The sequence below is a fragment of the Anoplopoma fimbria genome, chromosome 14, assembly GCF_027596085.1.
Source record: "Anoplopoma fimbria isolate UVic2021 breed Golden Eagle Sablefish chromosome 14, Afim_UVic_2022, whole genome shotgun sequence".
Lineage (NCBI taxonomy): Eukaryota > Metazoa > Chordata > Actinopteri > Perciformes > Anoplopomatidae > Anoplopoma > Anoplopoma fimbria.
The window spans coordinates 2,203,376-2,222,050 of NC_072462.1; the positions used below are offsets into that span (position 1 = coordinate 2,203,376).

The window sequence follows — 18,675 nt, forward strand, 5'->3', positions numbered from 1 at the left end:
CCATGTCATGCTTGTACAGGTGTGAAACGTTTTCAAGTGTTTCTGCAGTTTTTTCGGACACGTCGGTCTCTCTGCTGTACATTCATGAGCGTGCACGAGGACACGTGGACAGTTTTTAATGCTCCACTGAGCTGACATCACCTCTGCTCAGACGACAACTTAAAATAGCAGTATTGAATGATAGACCCGACACACCGCTGAGTAGCTGTGAGTATTCCATTCAAGTCAGTGTTTGTATGTACAAGTTGTCCATTTCTACAATGGGCCTAGAATAAAGTACACTTATTACTCTCTTTTTTTAACCGCTCCGACACACAGAAAACCTAAGAGACACTCACACCTGATCGGACACACAGTCTATCACAGCTACGTCATGATCAGAGAAGACATCAAGTATTTCACCCACAGAGCCAAACAGGATCTGAGTCACGCTCTAAAGAAAGACGGATAGAGTGAGCTCTTGTTGTGATAAAGGTCAATCCAACATAGAAAGAGCAGGATGAAAAGGTGTTTTCAGATCACTCATCGAGTCAAAGGTTTTTTTTGCCAAAGCAGTTTAATTCTTAACTAGAAACCGTTTCGACTGAGCCTCATACTTTCTTGGAGAAAAGGACGCTATTTTTAAGAAAAATACTAAATGGTAAAAATAAAAAAACAACACACACCGAACGCTCGTCAATCCACAACGTCACAAACACCACAGATCTGCCCGGACCCTTTAGTTCGGTCAGGTGAGAGGAATCGGTATATTAATAAAGATATTTTTATAATAAAAACACGACCTCGATTCATGCACGCGGCCACGCACAGACTCTCATTTGTTTTAGTTTACAAAAAAAAAAAAAGCTTTTTGTGGAGGTTTAAAGCCCTGTTTGGAGAGAAAAGAGGACATGCAGCGACGGAGAGCACGCAGGAGCCTCCGCAGAGCCGAACGCCATCCTCCTCCAGAGCGACCGCAAGGTAAGAGAGCGAAGGCAGCTGATAACACAAACAAAGCACACACACACACACACACACACACACACACACACACACACACACACTGGTGCATCGTACAGACTCTCTATCACTCGCTCTCTAATCAACACAAACGATCCGCTCGAGGAAAGCTGCACTGCAGCGACTGTACACATGCAACGACGGTTTAGCGAGGAGTTGCTGTTGTCCACATGCACTTGTGACGGAGGAGGAGGATGATGATGATGATGATGATGAAGGGGATGACATGTGTGCAGAGAATTTTCCATCATGCATGAGCATTAACTTTGCTTTGAACCGTAGCCTCATAAATGAAAAACCGTAAAAAGAGAAACATCGGTATCGTCCAACTACCTGCCAGACGGAGGGGACAGTGAGACGAGGAGGGGAGGACACGGAGACACATCTTTACCGGGACGAGAATAGAGACAATACTGAGGGGGGGGATCAAAGGAGAGACAGACTATAATACAAGGGAAGGGGGGGGGATAAAATGGTCCAATACCTGCTAAAGTCATCTTAAACCAATTGTAGTGGGAACCTTAAAAACATTCTAATGAATTTAAAAAGGCTTGACTTTCTGAGTCACGGCGTACACACCTGAATAAAAACAAAAGCCCATTTGTAATAATCAACTAACAATTACATTTCAGGCAATTTTTACGTTCTGTGCAAAGAGTTTTTTTTCTCCTTTTTTTTGTTTTATATGTATGCAAAACCCATGTTTTCTGTTGTGAACAGGAGGCTTGTGATCGGGGTAGAATCTGTACAGTACTGTTTACCAATCTTCATCATCAAACCCCCCAATGAATCATGTGAGACGGGAGGAGGAGAGGCGACGGCGTCGGGGCCTCCTCCTCATCGTGGTGGACGTGTCTCTGATGACGTCATCGTGACGGGGTTTGGTTGATTTGCCTCATTGCTCATGAGCAGCACTGGTGCCTCGAATCGGACCTGTATTACGCAGCTGGGAGACGGGGGAGAGAGAGAGAGAGAGAGAGAGAGAGAGAGAGAGAGAGGGGCGTTAGCGAGGACGACACACGGAGATGTTGACATGTGAGTGCATGCACATGCAGGGAAACCAGCTGATGAGTCAAACAAACGATCATTAAAGTCGTCTTTGTTCTCGGGCTGCACCCAACGTCTTGTTTTCAGATTTGGAGCTTTTTGAATGAAGCTTTGAAAGTCCGTCGTCACATTTTATGAAGTTGTCACTCTAAAATTTGCAAACAGTATTTATTGTGTACGTTTCTGATTTTGAATCTAAAGTACAAATGGCACTTTCATTTAATAATTGTTTTAAACATACTGTTTATTATATTTAATTGTACTTTTTCATATTTTAAAATCATGTCTTAGTATTGCACTGTTTGTCACGCATCAATCAATTTATGTCTTTAACTCCTGTTAAGTATATTGTGACTTATGACTGTGAAAGGTACAATACAAATACATTTTACTTACTGTACGATCACTGCTGTCTTATAGTTCTATTTTATTGTATAATATCTTTTATTTATTATCTTAACCTGTTTCTCTGTACTTGAGCTGCTGCAACACCTGATTTCCCCCATGGGGATTAATAAAGGAATATCTAATCTAATATTACAATAAACTTAACACTATGGAGTTATTGGACATGTTTGGATCAAAGGACTCCACCAGTGGAATCTAATTTTCCAAATAATATGATAGTAATAATATTAGTGTAGCCTGATTTGTATCTGCAATTGTACAGAAATACCAGTTTCAAATGTTGATTAAGAATTTAAATGTCAGCTTTATGAAAGAAGCTCATAACTATTCGGTGCAGCCCGACTTTATTCACACGATCACAAAACACCAGGAGGAAAACAAACTGAAAGCAGAGTGAAGAGGAGCGTTGGAGCTGTGAGAGAACGTAAACATGTGAGTGAAAATGACAAATGTCAGTTGATGAATGGAAGCAGAATGTTAAGTACGAGGTGAAAACACAGGATCGGAATGGGAAGAAGACACAGCGCTGAAAACGATGAAGCACATAAAGAATGAAGTTAGTGAAGACAGCAGTGTTAAGAGGAAAGGGTGGAGGATGACCCATGCAGCAGCACCAGCCCTCCTGTGGGGAGACTTACTCAGCCTGCCTCTAGTGTGTTTGACCTACAGCGACGGGCCTCTACACTTCTGTTGCAGAGGTGCCTCGCACATCTCCCTTCTGACGCATCTGATCAGGAGCAACCAGGAGTGAAAGGGTTAAATCCAGAACAGGACACGGGTGTTACGACCACGTGGACCATTACATCATTCATCAAGAACAACAGAGAACAGAGAACAACAGGAAGAAGACCGCCTGGTTCAGCATGAATCTGAGAGGGTGGTTGGTGAGTTCTTTACCTCCTCGAGCTCTTTTTGGGTCTCCTCCTCCATCCGCCTGATGTCCTCCATGGTCAAACCCACCCATCTGTCGATCCAGCAGAACAGCTGGCGGTGGAAGTTGGTGAAAATACGCTTTTCTTGCTGTGGAAAGGATGAAAGAATTTAAAAATGATGCTCCAATAACTAGACTCATTGTTTCCTGCTTTCAGTCCATGTTGGTATGTTTTTTTTTCCCATTAAGAAATTCATCTCTTCCCTGAACTGAACTGCACTTTAGTCAATTTAACTTTTTCTCCCTTCAATTTGAAGAAAACACTGGAAAAGGTCACATCTCCCTCTGCTGTCCAGAACAGAAGCAGCACTTCATGGACACAGCGGTTGCCCTCTCGTAGGTGCAGGTTTGTTTGTGGTTGAATGTGGGTGTGCAGAGGGCAGGATGTGAGGCTGAACTTACAGGTTGATTTGGGATTTATTAAAAAGGGAATTGCACATTGGCAGGTCTACGCAAAGTTTTATAAATCATAATATATTTTTGCATATATGCATTTCCATCTTTGTATGTATGCAACTTTTGGGTGTGGCTCCTACACACTGTTTCACAGATGAAACCCCAGGGCTCTAATTTATACCCGTTATTACTCACAAATAAAACCCTCATCTACAAGCACCTGGGTTTCTGAAAAAAAACCAAAACTTTTCTTGGTCTTCCTCTCATGAGGCATACCCAAGTTTCATAAATCTGAATATTTTTTGGTGTATGTGCATTTCCTCCTTTGTACATTTAGTGTGGATCCGACACACTGTTTTATAAACGAGACCCCAGACCAGTTACACTGCAAGACATCTGTGTTTCTAGACCTGGAAACCCTCACTGAGCCCGTGTACAAAGAGTGAAACTGAGGTTTGCTTTCATAGTTTCTTTTAACATTATACTAGGTATAATGCCGTTCCATGACTACATAATAACCTGTGGTGAATGTTTCATCAACTAGTAATCAATATGGGCCAAATAGTTGTTCATCATTGCAGCAGCATCTAGTGTTCAAACTAAGAAGTGCAAAGTACATGGTGTTCCTCTGATTTAAAAGATGCCATGTTCTAGTTCATAAAAAACAATAGTGTAGATGTGAGGTTATAAACAATACCAATCCTGCATTAAAAGTCTAAATACCACTCATCTGCTATGAAAATGAATGAGGCTTTACCGTGTGGATGAAGTTCTCCACTTTGGTCTGCAGACCCCACCACCTGAACTTGACGGTGACCAGTTTGTACGCACACATGTAGGGACAGTCCGTCTTCAGCTCGTTCTGTGGAGGACGGGAGGACAGAGCATTAATCACTGACGTGACAGAGGACACCGTGTTCAGCAGCTGGTGCAGCTCTGCTTTCTGCTTTTCTACGCCGGTACCTTCCAGTCCGGGCCCAGGGGTCCTCTGCCCGTCTTGGTTGAGTGGAAAAGAGCCGGGTCTTCTTCTGGCTTATAGTCCTGAAACGAAAACAAAACAGAACATTAAGATCCTCTAAGAAACAGATTGTAGCTGAGTCGTCTGTTTAACGGCTGCTGCTTTTTATTAATGACTCTGCTCTGTGCTCCAAGTCACACTGCGTCCAGAGGCGAACTCATTTTGTTCCTTTTTGTTGATGCTAAGTGGCACCATCAAGATCTGACGAGTGAAACCAAAGCTTCATGTCTTAAAGCTGCATTCTCTCTGCTGTCCACCAGGGGGCGACTCCTCTGGTTGTATAGAAGTCTATGAGAAAATGACTCTACTTCTCTCTTGATTTATTCCCTCAGTAAACATTGTAAACATGAGTTTATGGTCTCAATCTCTAGTTTCAAGTCTTCTTCAATACAGCATGATGTTCATTTAGTAAGTGATGAGTAAATAAATGCAGATTAAATGCATCCATGTGACTAAGCAACAGTCAGAGCAGGTTACGTACTTTATAATATCTAAAAAAGAAAACGAGGATTGTTGGGCGGGAAGGGAGGTGGAAAACCGTTCCTAGTTTTGTTGCCTCAATCAAAAGCTTGTATTTAAAGTTGTTCGAGGGAAACAAAAAGATTCTAAGAATTTGCTTCGAATGTTTGGAAAAACATACTTTTGAGTGGAGAAAATCCTCCCATTTCTAATCATAAATATACCATTTAAAATATTATTTGATTATCTGAAAAACAAAACATTATCACAAAGCCGAACAATGAAGAATTAGCCAACAACATTGTATTTTACTCCCCGCTCTCGCCCTCAACCCCTCCAAACTTAACCCCGAGCTCAAGGCTCACCGTGCTGTTTTAATCTATCAGGACTGCTGGGGCCGAGTGTTCAATACCGGGAGCAGACGGACGTTCAGATTAAGCCTCGGCCGGAACACTGATCCACTTAAGTCATTACTGGAGAGCAGCTCGTGTAAGAAACGCCCACCGGGAGGAAAATCCTTTAAGATGTTAAAGCACAGGCGACATGATGGCTGAGGTATTACTGACTGACAGGTGACGGATGAAACGTTCAGTCATGAGGAAAGGTTGAGACTAGAGACCTGATGGACACTAGAGAGAATGCAGGTTTTATGACACTTCCTCATTGGCTTTACTCTGCAGAAACAGAGGTCGCCGTCTGGTATCATGCTGTTTCCACAAGTGTCTCTGTAAGCTGAATAGACACAGATAATGATGTCATATAAAAATATAAATGAATAGATAATGTAACGCCCTGGAGCTGATCCATAGACAGTGAATAATGAAGCAGCTGCTGGGACACGGTGACACCTGTAACGGATACGTTTTCATCCGAGGTGAAATGTTTGTTTGAATACTAATTAATCTGCTGTGGTTATCCACACTCAGTACTAGAACGTAATCTGACAACCTTTAACATAACATGAAACGGCCTCAAATCTGTTCCTTCATAGAAATGGTCCCATTATGATTATAAAATAGTAATGCGGGACAGGGAATGTTCCCTTCTTCTGGCGCACTTCTGAGCCAACAACTTTTGTTTGTCTGCACCCTTATTCCTGTTTATAATCATTCACATAAAGTTTTAAGACATAACTAATTTGTACGAGAAAAAAAGAAAAAGTGTGGCATTTAAAATGTATTATTACTTCTCCAAAAGGCGCGTTGAAAGGTTTTGGATTGCACCTAAAAGAAACCATCAGGCGCATCAGTTTGGACCGATGTAAAGAGTTAGCCTGCAGCTCTGTACATGAAAGCTTTAGGCCACGATGAATCAAGGCTCATTTATTGTCATGATGCAACATTTTTTAAACAAAAAAAAGAAGTGCATAGCTGTTGTACATTTTTTGAATTTGCCTCAGGGGGAATGGGAGCTCAGGAGGTAGAACGTTGATGCAGGAGACACATGACGGTAAAACCCTTTAGAGATTTTAGTGATTTTGTCCAACAGGTTTCTTTCTTTCATAATCTTCTCTAAAAAGTCATTGAACTCATCTTCACATATGCCTGTACGCCGACATTTAATGCATTTCATTCTGATCAGTGAGGCTTGATGATGGTTAATGAGTGAGTGAAGTGGCTGCGTGGCTCCTTTAACGGCCTCACTCCTCCTCAGGGTGGAGACATTCCTGCTGTGTGCCTTCTGATCACATCTTTGTTTAAAAGGCCACCGGTATAAAACTACAAACTCACCCCGGTGAGGAGTTCTTCTCTGTTGGCGATATCGATGGGAGTCACCTCCACGGTCCTCCATGTCTGCTCGTCCAGGTCGTGGACCTGACAGCAAAGAGAGACAAGTGAGGATGGACTCAGAACGCAGGAAACAAGGACACTTCGTTTGTCACAGGAGGACATATTCAAATCCATGCTGAGCGTAAAACAAATGAGATTCAAATTTAAAAAACCCTGTTTCTCCATCCATGTCACACTCTAGGGAGGATCTTTTATAAAGTCAATGAGATTATTTTATATCTCTGCTTCAAATTTAAAACAGAAATAATGCATTATGAACTGTGGGTGCAGTTTATCATGCAGGGATTATCTAACGAAAGATGTGATGTGTTGCATTATGGGAAATGTAGGACCCAGGTGTTTTGGGTCTAAGAGTCGGGATATCTCCGCTTCTGCTGCTTCAAATTTGACTGTTCTTTTTTTTTTTTTCTTGCACCTCTCCTGACTTGGAAGTACAAACCCACACACTTACATTTTCTATTGTTCCCATGTCAGGTTTGTGCCACGTCTCGATCTTAATCATGAAGTCGTCCTTCATGTACTCATTCTGAGAAAGCAGTGAGAACACACACAGATGTCATCACGGTGGATAGAAGTATACAATCAGGTAACAGTGTTAAAGGGAATGACAGCAGGTGAAGCTCAGTCACACTATGAATGGAGGATTCTAGAGATGTACTTAAACCCTACGGCTAAATCCAATCAACCAATCAGACGTTTATACTGAAACAACACGAGTGATGCTGCTCGGCTCAGGGCTATTTTAAACACGAGCGACACCAGTTAACTTGCAGGTGATGAACAGAGATGTAGAGAGATGTACAGAGATGTAGAGAGATGTACAGAGATGTAGAGAGATGTAGAGATGAACAGAGATGTACAGAGATGTACAGAGATGTAGAGAGATGTACAGAGATGTAGAGAGATGTAGAGAGATGAACAGAGATGTACAGAGATGAACAGAGATGTAGACAGAGATGTACAGAGATGTACAGAGATGTAGAGAGATGTACAGAGATGTACAGAGATGTACAGAGATGTAGAGAGATGTACAGAGATGTACAGAGATGTAGAGAGATGAACAGAGATGAACAGAGATGAACAGAGATGTACAGAGATGTACAGAGATGTAGAGAGATGTACAGAGATGTAGAGAGATGAACAGAGATGAACAGAGAATAGAGATGGAGATGTAGAGAGATGGACAGAGATGGACAGAGATGGACAGAGATGTAGAGAGATGTAGAGAGATGTAGAGAGATGGACAGAGATGTAGAGAGATGGACAGAGATGTAGAGAGATGGACAGAGATGTAGAGAGATGTAGAGAGATGGACAGAGATGTAGAGAGATGGACAGAGATGTGAAACGCTCATCACTACACAGATAGTATCACAGATGGGTGGAGGTCTTCTGCATACTGTACAAACTGTAGTATCTGTGTGTTTGTACTGTGTACTCTACCAGCATTTAAAATAAGGTTGTAACTGTTTGAGAATTTCAGAAAATATCACACTATTATTATTAACATTATATTATTATTATTAGTTACAATGATCCTTAAAGAAGGATTGAGAACAGAACATGTTATATAACTGAAGTATGTTAGTTTACATTTTCCAGCATGTGTTTTGATGATAAACATGTTAACATATACTGTAGGTGTGTGACAGAATCCAGTCTGTGCATCACACACACACACTCACACTTTTTTTCCTAATATCTCAAATAAGCAATTCTGCATTGTACGATAACAACCAATTATAATACAGCGGTACACCTTGATACCTTTATAATACAAACAGTAGTTCCAGAAGTAAATCTGCAAAACTTTGCGTCAAATTCAAATCTGTTTAACTTTGACATGCAAGTCTGATGAAAAGCAAGCCGCTTTGAGGTTGCAGAGCTTTTAAGGGAACAGGGAGAAGGAAGACATCGTATCTTATTAGATGTGTTGCAGCATCTACTTTATTAAAACCTCCTCTGTGGGAGTTTAAACTGCTCAATAAAAGAGGAATATGTTGCAGACAGTCACACATTAGGACTCCGTGGTACAAATATGTCCCTTGAGGAAATTGTGTCGTTGATTGTTTTGCCTTTTGCAGTCCTTGGAGAGCTGTTTTTTACCCTCATCAATAACTCTATATTGAATGAAATGATGTACAATCCTAGGAACAAAACTCCAGGGGGAAATTAAAAGATGTGTTACAGATATAATAGGCAGCAATAAAAGACTTAAATGATTGACAACTCACCGTCACAACTGCAGAGGAAGGAAGGGGAAAGAAAAGAAAAATAAGCATCAGAATCAAATAATCAGGTTGACATTTATCATTTTCACAGTTTTAAACTACATATAGAAAATACATACAATTATTACACATAAATATAGTGAGTGGAACATGAAGCATGAAGTGATTGTGAACTTACTGGTGCGACAGTATGGGTAGGCGTTCCAGGCCTTTTCATGAAAAACTAACGCTCCCTCTGGTGCAATCATCTTCACATAACCTGGGACTTTACTGCAGAGGGAGGAAGAAAAACAGGAAGTCAGACAATCAAGTCCATTGTCCTTTAGAAATAAAACATCCAGACATGAGGAGTGAGACATTTAGTCTGGTTAAAAATTCAAAAAACAACAAAGCATCTTCAGAGCCGAATGAAAACATTTGATCAACTCTACGATTCTACTTGTAAACTAGGTAGAAATTCCGACATTCAGAACCAAAATCCAAAAACTAGGAACACAACGAGATAAACAAACAAAATAAAGTTTCCCTTTTGTGAACGATGTCACGTGACGGATAAGAACACCGGGCAAGAAAGAGTCCAGATGGAGGCAAAAACTCAGATCATGTTTCTCCAGGTTTTACCTGCTTAGGTTACCTGATCGGTGCATTTGCCTTAAGGGGATAGCATTCATAAATAATATATATTTCTATGTACCGGTTGGTGTGTGTCACAAGACGCTACCTCAGTTCTGTGGTACAATAAATCAGCAGCACCAGCAGCTGCCACTGCTGCATATATGTTTCTTTAAAGCTGACACAAACACAATGCAAATTAGCCGTCACCATGTGTGAGTCAAAGTATTCTTTTCCATGATTTCCTGTTAAAAGTAGAGACTGAAATGCAGACAGTCCCTCACAGAGAACCTCAGATTGTACGTCACAGACTTGCCTCTTTAGATGGTAGATTTTATGTGTGTATTGTCCCTTCTCCCCATCCTTCTCGTAGGGTTCATTCTTCAGCACCTCGATGCCTTCTCCTCCTCCCGTCTCGTTCTTGCTGGCCTCAGCCACGGAGAACAGCTGCCCTACTTGATACTGGGAGGAATGGGAAGAGAGAAGAAGAGGCAGACTGAATAAAACAGCGTTAAACTGCAGGAACGCGTCCTGGGAATATTTCATAGATTAGGCAAAAAATAGAGCAGGTGCCTCGAGGATGCAGTACTGCTAACAGCCACTAGATGCACATATGACATTTCTCAGACTGTTTTCATGTCTACTCTAAAAGCCCAGCGAGGAGCTGTCAACTTAAATTTAAGGCCGTTTCACACCAAGCTGATTTTCGTCCGAAAGATTTGCACAGAAATTGACATAACTCATTTTGAGAGTTCTTAGGAATGTTTGCACCGTCGGCGCTGGCAGAAAAAAATACCTACGTTCAGCCATTTCTGCATGCTGAAATAAGTGTTTTGACCAATGAAATCTTTTGTTCCAATTGATATCAATTAAAAATCGGCCTTCGTAAAAATGGTCGTTAGTTTTTAGGGTAAATGGTCTTTTTTCATTACAATGCAACATTTTTCCAGACTATAGATTAATAATAATTATGTGTGACAAACACCCAACGACTACCTCAACAACCAACTAAAGCACAATACACGTCTTGAGATCATCCAGCAGCTGGTATACGATGGTAGCACAGCTGGTATTCACATATATCATAGCTAACGTTGGTGTTGGGGTCAGATTATTTTAGGTACTCTGTAGTTAGCTCTTCAGACGTTCTCTGTGTGGAGGACACGGGCCTCTATTTAGGAGCAAACTCCACATTGACAAAACAGACAAACGCCTATCGCAGCACAGCTTTTCCCCATTGCCTCGGTGAGAAACAGTTTCAAAACATCCTTTCATCGACCGGCAGATGAACTCAAAGAAGCTACATCCACGTTTCCCTTCAGTCTATAATAAAGTACATGAATGAATAATCTTTGTGCCCTCTTTAGGCCCCAGTTGCCTACGCTTTTAGATGGAATATTAACAGATTTTGTTCAGGACGTTACTGCTGACACCATTATTGTTATATGGTTGTTCTCATTCTACAGAAAAACCCATAAAAACTAAATGCTTCAACTGCCGGCCACAATGGTTTTCCCTTTGCAGACAAGGCCGTGAAACAGGGCCAATGTATGATGTCATTGGATATCTAACTGGGCTCTGGGCTCACTGTGTCAGTACATAAAAGCACAATTTCACAAAAGCAGTGATTCCTATTACGAGAAAGACGACAAGAGAGATTGTAGTTTAGAAGGCTGAGCTCACAGTCCAGTCCAGCTCTGTGCAAACACCAGCAGCAGCCTGTCACACCAAACAAAGAATATTCTGTCTTTGTTTGTGCCACAGACCAAAGCCTGAGTGGACGACTACACTGCCGCTGTGATACACAACATCTAGTGTAAGAAAACACCCAAAATAACTTGGACTGTCAAAGAGGATATGGAGGTAACGATTACTCACCTCTTCCACAGAGACTGGCAACACTACACGGCTGAGAGAGGGGAAACAAGGGAGAGAGAGAAACAAACATAGTTTAACACAATTGTGTGGAAATAGAGATTAAAAACACTGGAGAAGATATTCAAATGTTAAGGATGTGAAACAGGCCGAGGTTGAGCCTGGGCAGAAAACAGAGGGACCTTTTTTTTTTTTTTACATCAAAGTTTAATGAAACCGTCAAGTATTCTATATGTGATTTTATTCAGATTATGCATATTTTTTGGTTTTAATATTACCACATTATAAAGCCAACATCCCAATCTTTCAGTGCATGAATGGCTCTGTGTGACCAAACAAAGATCGTGTGGATAAACTTAACTCTGACCATCTTTGGGGAAAAAATGAAGTGGCTCTGTGCTGCTAGAAGAGGACAATCTGTCCCCCAGACTGGATGTTTAAACTCTTTAGTCCCCATAAGTATGTCATTTGGAAACAGCATATGGTTGTAGCAACAAGCCTATTATAAAACAATAAATCCTCATAAAAGAGGACCAGGGGTTAAGTAAAGACAGACAGGATGGTTTTGTATTTAGAGCTAGACTAAATGGAAAATATGCATTTATGCACAAGGCTTTCCTTAAACCATGAAGTGTTTTGCATTAACTTTATAAAAAGAGTTAGCAGGATAACCACAATAAGGAAAGGGAAAGCTATTACACAATGCAATTATAGCCAATATAATTCAGACAGAACTGTAGAATACATTATAAGAGATATGTCAGTTTATGGATGTGGCCACTCAGACTCGTAACAGAACTTTACAGCAGAAACGATCGGACGACGGAAAATAAATTAGCCACTTCTCTGAGGAACCAGTCATTGTTTGGGATATTTATCTGTCAAAAGGACATTCGTTTTTCTTAGCATCTTAATTGTCAGTATTTAGTGTGTTTTTATGTCCTTGTAAACTGAATGCATCTTTGTTTTGGACTGTTTGTTAGACAAGAATAAGATGTTCTATTGGGCTTCAGGAAATTGTATTTTTTTGTATTATATCTGCAGATAATCGATGCTGAAAATAGTGGTTAGTTTTGCAAACAACACATCTGTATCTCAGCACATTCACCATCTTTTTCTTCAAAAAAAAAGGCTTGAACCACGACATACATATTGATTTGCTACACAAAGAGCACTTCATAACATACACAATACGAGTCCTTATGACAAAGTATATTTACAAAGACATCCACATTGTGGTTTTGGCAGTCAAGTAACTGGTGGAACCCTACAGTTGAACTGGAAAAACAAAGCAGTGCTGTGGTTTTAGTTCATGGTGTGTGTGTGGGGCTTTAGAAACAGAGACAAATTAACATGTTGGCAAAATGTACAAAAGCATCCACTGCATGAGACTGAAGTAGATGAAACGAGCACAGTGACCATGTTCCACCAGAGGGGTGTTTTAATCCAGTGCCTGAGAGCTGAGAGCTTCCACTGCGACTGAACACACCTGTTAGTAACCCGAATTCAGAAGAGGAGAAATGAATCAGTGAAACCACAAGTGGTGCATTCATTTCCTGTGATATTCCACTGTAGTTTTCTTTAGAAGCATCGTGGCATCAGTCTCATTTTACTGGCTTAAAAGTGGAAGGATTATTGTTTCAAAAGCACTTTGGTTTTCCTTCTACGCGAGATCAAAAGTTAGTAAATAAAAATGTGAAAATCTGTAATCTGCTTGATTATTTGCAGTTAAGAAATTGACTGTGTTGTGCTAGGAAAAACATGCATATCATTGTGGCCAGTGAGAGAAAATGTCTGTTGATTTGCATCCTGAATATTCAGTGTCATGCATTCATTAAACATCCAAATGAACTGTAATTTTACGCTTTGAGACACAGAGCAGCTGAAGCAGAGGCAGGGTTTGCACTGGAAATAGCTCTGTTGGATTATAAAGGGTAAAACTATTCCTCAAAGGTCGACGGGTCACAGTTCAAGTGGTGTAGTCCAGGTAACCGGTAGTTATGCAAGGTCCTAAGTCCTCGGTGTGGTTCTGCTGACATGACAGACACCTGCAGCACAGGTACTGTGAGCTCAGACACACAGGACGGAATCAGACTTTAGAAAAGATTCAATATTGAGCAGCTTGATTTCTCTTTTTTTATGGCTAGCAGAGCTTCAACACCAACCGTTTCATGCATATAGAGCTGAAATGATTAGTCAACTGATGGATGAACAGAAAATCAATCAGCCAAAAATGTCTGATCAGAAAGCAAGGAAGCATTTTGATGCCATGAGTGATAATCTGAATATCGTTGCATTCTGGATTAGTGACGGACAGATTAATAACATTTATGAAATAATGTGTGCAGTCAGCCTTCTAAGTTTGGTTTCTGTGGAACAAGGTATCTTTAGAAAATGTAGTTTATTGAAAAATGTATGTAAATATTTCATGGTCAGGAGGATTGTTCATGTTATCACATTTGATTTGGTGCTAAAATAAACTGATTTGGAGTGGTGCACTGCAAAACACGGCGTAAAACACACTGAACAGGATTAGAATATGAGCATGAAGTTGAATCAACAGCTGTCAGTAAACAAAACAACATTTTAACATCTGAAAATTGGTATTTCTTTAAGTAGGATTGTTAGTGTTTTTCTACTTTTCAAGTCAGATTTTGAGTGTTCTCGTGCAAGGGGAAACTCCAGGAAAGATCGTAGAGTTCCCCCCATACATTAGAACACTAACAATCCTGCTGAGTCATCACTAGTAACACCACCACACACATGGGGTGATGACAGAGCTCTCTCTCAGATGCCTTTCGATTATTCACTTCTATATTGGTGCACTAAGCAAACAAATTGGCAAAACAAGTGTTGAATGTATTTTTCTCTTCATGAGATCAAGACACAGGCCTCCACATGTTCACCTAAACCAGCTCTGATTCCTACATAGGAGATTATGTTTTTTACATTTCTCATCCTCAGCATAAGGTAAACAAGACGCCTTCTATAAAACTGATCGCCGTTAATGAGACACAATGTTTAAAACAGGCATGACAGTTTAAAAATGTAATGACGTTATCGGGATGTCTGTTTCCTTTACTACTTGTTGATTATATTGTGAGCACGATGGTTAATATTGTTCAAAAGTGAAACTAGATTAGAGTCTCATCTTGTTTTAAATTAACCCTTTAAAAACGGGCTTTTAACTGACCATTCTGGCTATGATCGTCTTCAATATATTTAATATTTAACGTAATATATCTTAGATAGATATTCCTTTATTGATCCCCATGGGGGGAATTTGGGTGTTAGAGCAGCTCATGTACAGAGTAAACAGATTAAGATAATAAATTAAAGATATTATACAATAAAATAAAACTATAAGACAGTATATCTACATGTGTGCAATGTATGTATATATATATATATATATATATATATATATATATATATATATATGAGAAAGTGGTTTACTTCTTAACTGAACGGTCTTATGATTCTCTCTTGTGTTAATTGTTGGAGCACCTTGTTGCTGTGTTAATTAGTCATTATTATTATTATTATTATATAGCTACAGATGCATGTTCATGTCACACACAAGTCCTTTAACTAGACCTCTAAACTAGATTAGAGAGTCTCATCTTATTTTAAATTAACCCTTTAAAAAATGGCTTTTAACTGACCATCAGCTTCAATATATTTAAAACAGTATATCTACATGTGTGCAATATATATATATATATATATATATATATATATATATATATATATATATATATGTGAAAGTGGTTTACTTAACTTAACAGTCTTATGATTCTCTCTTGTGTTAATTGTTGGAGCACCTTGTGGCTGTGTTAATTAAAGTCATTATTATTATTATTATTATTATTATATAGCTACAGATGCATGTTTATGTCACACACATAAGTCCTTTAACTAGACCTCTAAACTAGATTAGAGTCATCTTTCTCATGATTCTCTCTTGTTGGAGCACCTTGTTGCTGTGTTAATTAAAGTCATTATTATTATTATTAATATTGTTATTATTATTATTAATTATATGCCTATAAATGGACATCTCTGCAGCAGAAACATGCACAGTTCCATCCAGCTACAGATGCATGTTTATGGCCCTTTAAAGCTGAATCAGTGGAGTTTTCCTGCTGTTAAAGGAACACAACACAGTGAAAGGGTTAATGAAGGCTAGCACAGATAGCACAAGCTAGTTAGCTTAGCATAGAGCACACTGGACACAGCCTCCCACACTACACATGTGTGTGTTGAGTACATGTGTGACAGCTTATGTTAGCATTAGCAGGCTATGCTACCAGGCTAGCACCTCCTATGTAACCTCAAGCTAGCCTGAAGGGTACACATGCTACATGCTACATGCTAACAATTAAAGCTAATTCCTTCTGAAATCTCCACTAACGCTCACGTGACGTGTCAGTAACCACGTGTGTGCTCACTTTATGTCCACTTGTGCGATTTACACATTAGCACAAGTGTCGGAAAAACGTGTCATGCTAGCGGCTAGCCGGCTGCTAACGCTAAAGCTAACGCTAAAGCTAACGCTAAATCCGCCGGAGAGGGATCCTTAATCTGTCAGTCCCGGGGCTAAAGCTTAAAACTACGGGGTTAATCAGACATAACACGCTGATATACACGTAATATATGCATCCATAAAACACATGCAAAAGAAACATAACATGCATATAAGCTGCAGCCCGTTTTATGAGCCGTTTCCATGAAGCTAACCATGCTAGCGTTAGCATCCGCTAGCCGGTGCGTCCCGTTACCCCACGTCCCGCTCCACCGGCTTTTTACGGACGATTTACCGGCGAAACGAAGCAACCGACGCCGCATTACGAACCCCAGACGTCCCCTGCTCCGTGCTATGCGGTCGGATGGGTGGAAACGTGACCGTAAAACGCACCGAGAGACGTTTTAAAAAAGGGAATCGGACTCACTATTCCTTGATGAGCACCATCTTCGTCACCCGGGCTGCGCATGCGCACTGGGGTCAGACGCTCAGGGAGACACAGGCCCCTTTAAACACTAAGATTAGTGGGTTTTATGTCATTTTATGTATTATTCATGATGCTGGTGAATACAGCCACCAGAAAGAAAGAAAGAATAATAAATAGACTTTCATAAATGTGAATGCAGAATGAGCTTTAATAGTTTTTCTGTCTGTTACTATAATATTTCAGTAACTGTGGAACTTTTACTGTTTTTATAATACTTGTTTTTTATTTAATTTTATTTGTATCTTGTCTTTCTTTTACTATGTCTCTTGTTTGCACTTTACCCTATGCTGCTGTAATCCTGCACATTTCCCCACTGCGGGACTAATAAAGGATTATCTTATTTTATAACTAAACTGTACTTTAACTGCAATCTTGAGGTACTTTTACTTGGATGCATGGATAATAATAATCTAGATATATATTATTCATGATGTTGTTAAATACAGCCACTAGAAAGAAAGAAAGAAAGAATAATAAATACACTTTCATAAATGTGAATGCAGAATGAGCTTTTGACATAACTGTGCAATTATAGCTATAATAGTTTTTCTGTCTGTACATATAATATTTCAGTAATTGTGGATTTTTTATTGCTTATTTATAATACTTGTTTTTTATTTCTTTGTATTTGTATCCTGTCTTTCTTTTACTATGTCTCTTGTTTGCACTATACCCTATGCTGCTGTAATCCTGCACATTTCCCCACTGCGGGACTAATAAAGGATTATCTTATTTTATAACTAAACTGTACTTTAACTGCAATCTTGAGGTACTTTTACTTGGATGCATGGATAATAATAATCTAGATATATATTATTCATGATGTTGTTAAATACAGCCACCAGAAAGAAAGAAAGAATAATAAATAGACTTTCATAAATGTGAATGCAGAATGAGCTTTTGACATAACTGTGCAATCATAGCTATAATAGTTTTTCTGTCTGTACATATAATATTTCAGTAACTGTGGATTTTTTACTGTTTTTATAATACTTGTTTTTTATTTCATTTTATTTGTATCTTGTCTTTCTTTTACTATGTCTCTTGTGTGCACTTTACCCTATGCTGCTGTAATCCTGCACATTTCCCCACTGCAGGACTAATAAAGGATTATCTTATTTTATAACTAAATAAAAGTACTGTACTTTAACTGCAATCTTGAGGTACTTTCACTTGGATGCATGGGTAATAATAATCTATATATAAATTATTCATGATGTTGTTAAATAAAGCCACTAGAAAGAAAGAAAGAAAGAAAGAAAGAAAGAAAGAAAGAATAAAGAGAGACCACAATAAATACAGTCAATAAATTTGAATGCACAATGAACTTTTGACATAACTAAATAAAAGTACTGTACTTTAACTGCAATATTGAGGTACTTGTACTTGAATATTTCCATTTTATGCTACTTTATACTCTTACATTTTGGATGCCGATATCATATTTATTTACTCCACTACATGTATTTGACATCATGAGTCACCTTGTCTCAGATTATCAATGCAAAATATGAATTAACTACTTAATAGTGATATATTATTATTGATTAAGCTACCCAGTAATCAAAATTTGCTCCACCTTAACCAGCTGCAACATTTAAGTGAACACATTAATGCATGGATAATAATAATCTAAATATATATTATTCTGAAATTGGGCTATTCTGCATAATGAATAATTGTACTTTTGATTCTTTACGTTTATTTTGATGCTAATACTCTTATTTTTTAAGAATGATTTAAAATGCAATACTTATACTTGTAAAATAGTATTTAAACAGTGGTATTACTTATTTTACTTAAGTAAAAGATCTGAGTTCTTACTTAATACTTACTTTTACTATTTACTATATTTGTAATCCCCTCTGAGGGATATGACTCATTTGATTAAATTGTTA

At 39.1% G+C, this 18,675-nt stretch overlaps 1 protein-coding gene across 1 annotated transcript in view; it reads right to left on the reverse strand.

Moving 5' to 3' along the window:
- Positions 1–16,786, reverse strand: part of pitpnb (phosphatidylinositol transfer protein, beta) — a 17,486-nt gene extending 700 nt beyond the window's left edge. The window contains exons 1-12 of the mRNA XM_054612337.1: positions 16,718–16,786; positions 11,769–11,799; positions 10,207–10,352; positions 9,457–9,548; positions 9,282–9,289; positions 7,500–7,574; positions 6,989–7,072; positions 4,745–4,822; positions 4,539–4,643; positions 3,352–3,474; positions 3,093–3,181; positions 1–1,945 (exon numbers count right to left, since the gene is read on the reverse strand). The exon at positions 1–1,945 is cut by the window's left edge and continues 700 nt beyond it. Coding sequence (XP_054468312.1) covers positions 3,134–3,181; positions 3,352–3,474; positions 4,539–4,643; positions 4,745–4,822; positions 6,989–7,072; positions 7,500–7,574; positions 9,282–9,289; positions 9,457–9,548; positions 10,207–10,352; positions 11,769–11,799; positions 16,718–16,737 — 810 coding nt within the window. The 5' untranslated portion in view covers positions 16,738–16,786 and the 3' untranslated portion in view covers positions 1–1,945; positions 3,093–3,133. The remainder of the gene's footprint in view (positions 1,946–3,092; positions 3,182–3,351; positions 3,475–4,538; positions 4,644–4,744; positions 4,823–6,988; positions 7,073–7,499; positions 7,575–9,281; positions 9,290–9,456; positions 9,549–10,206; positions 10,353–11,768; positions 11,800–16,717) is intronic.
- Positions 16,787–18,675: the final 1,889 nt, after the last annotated feature.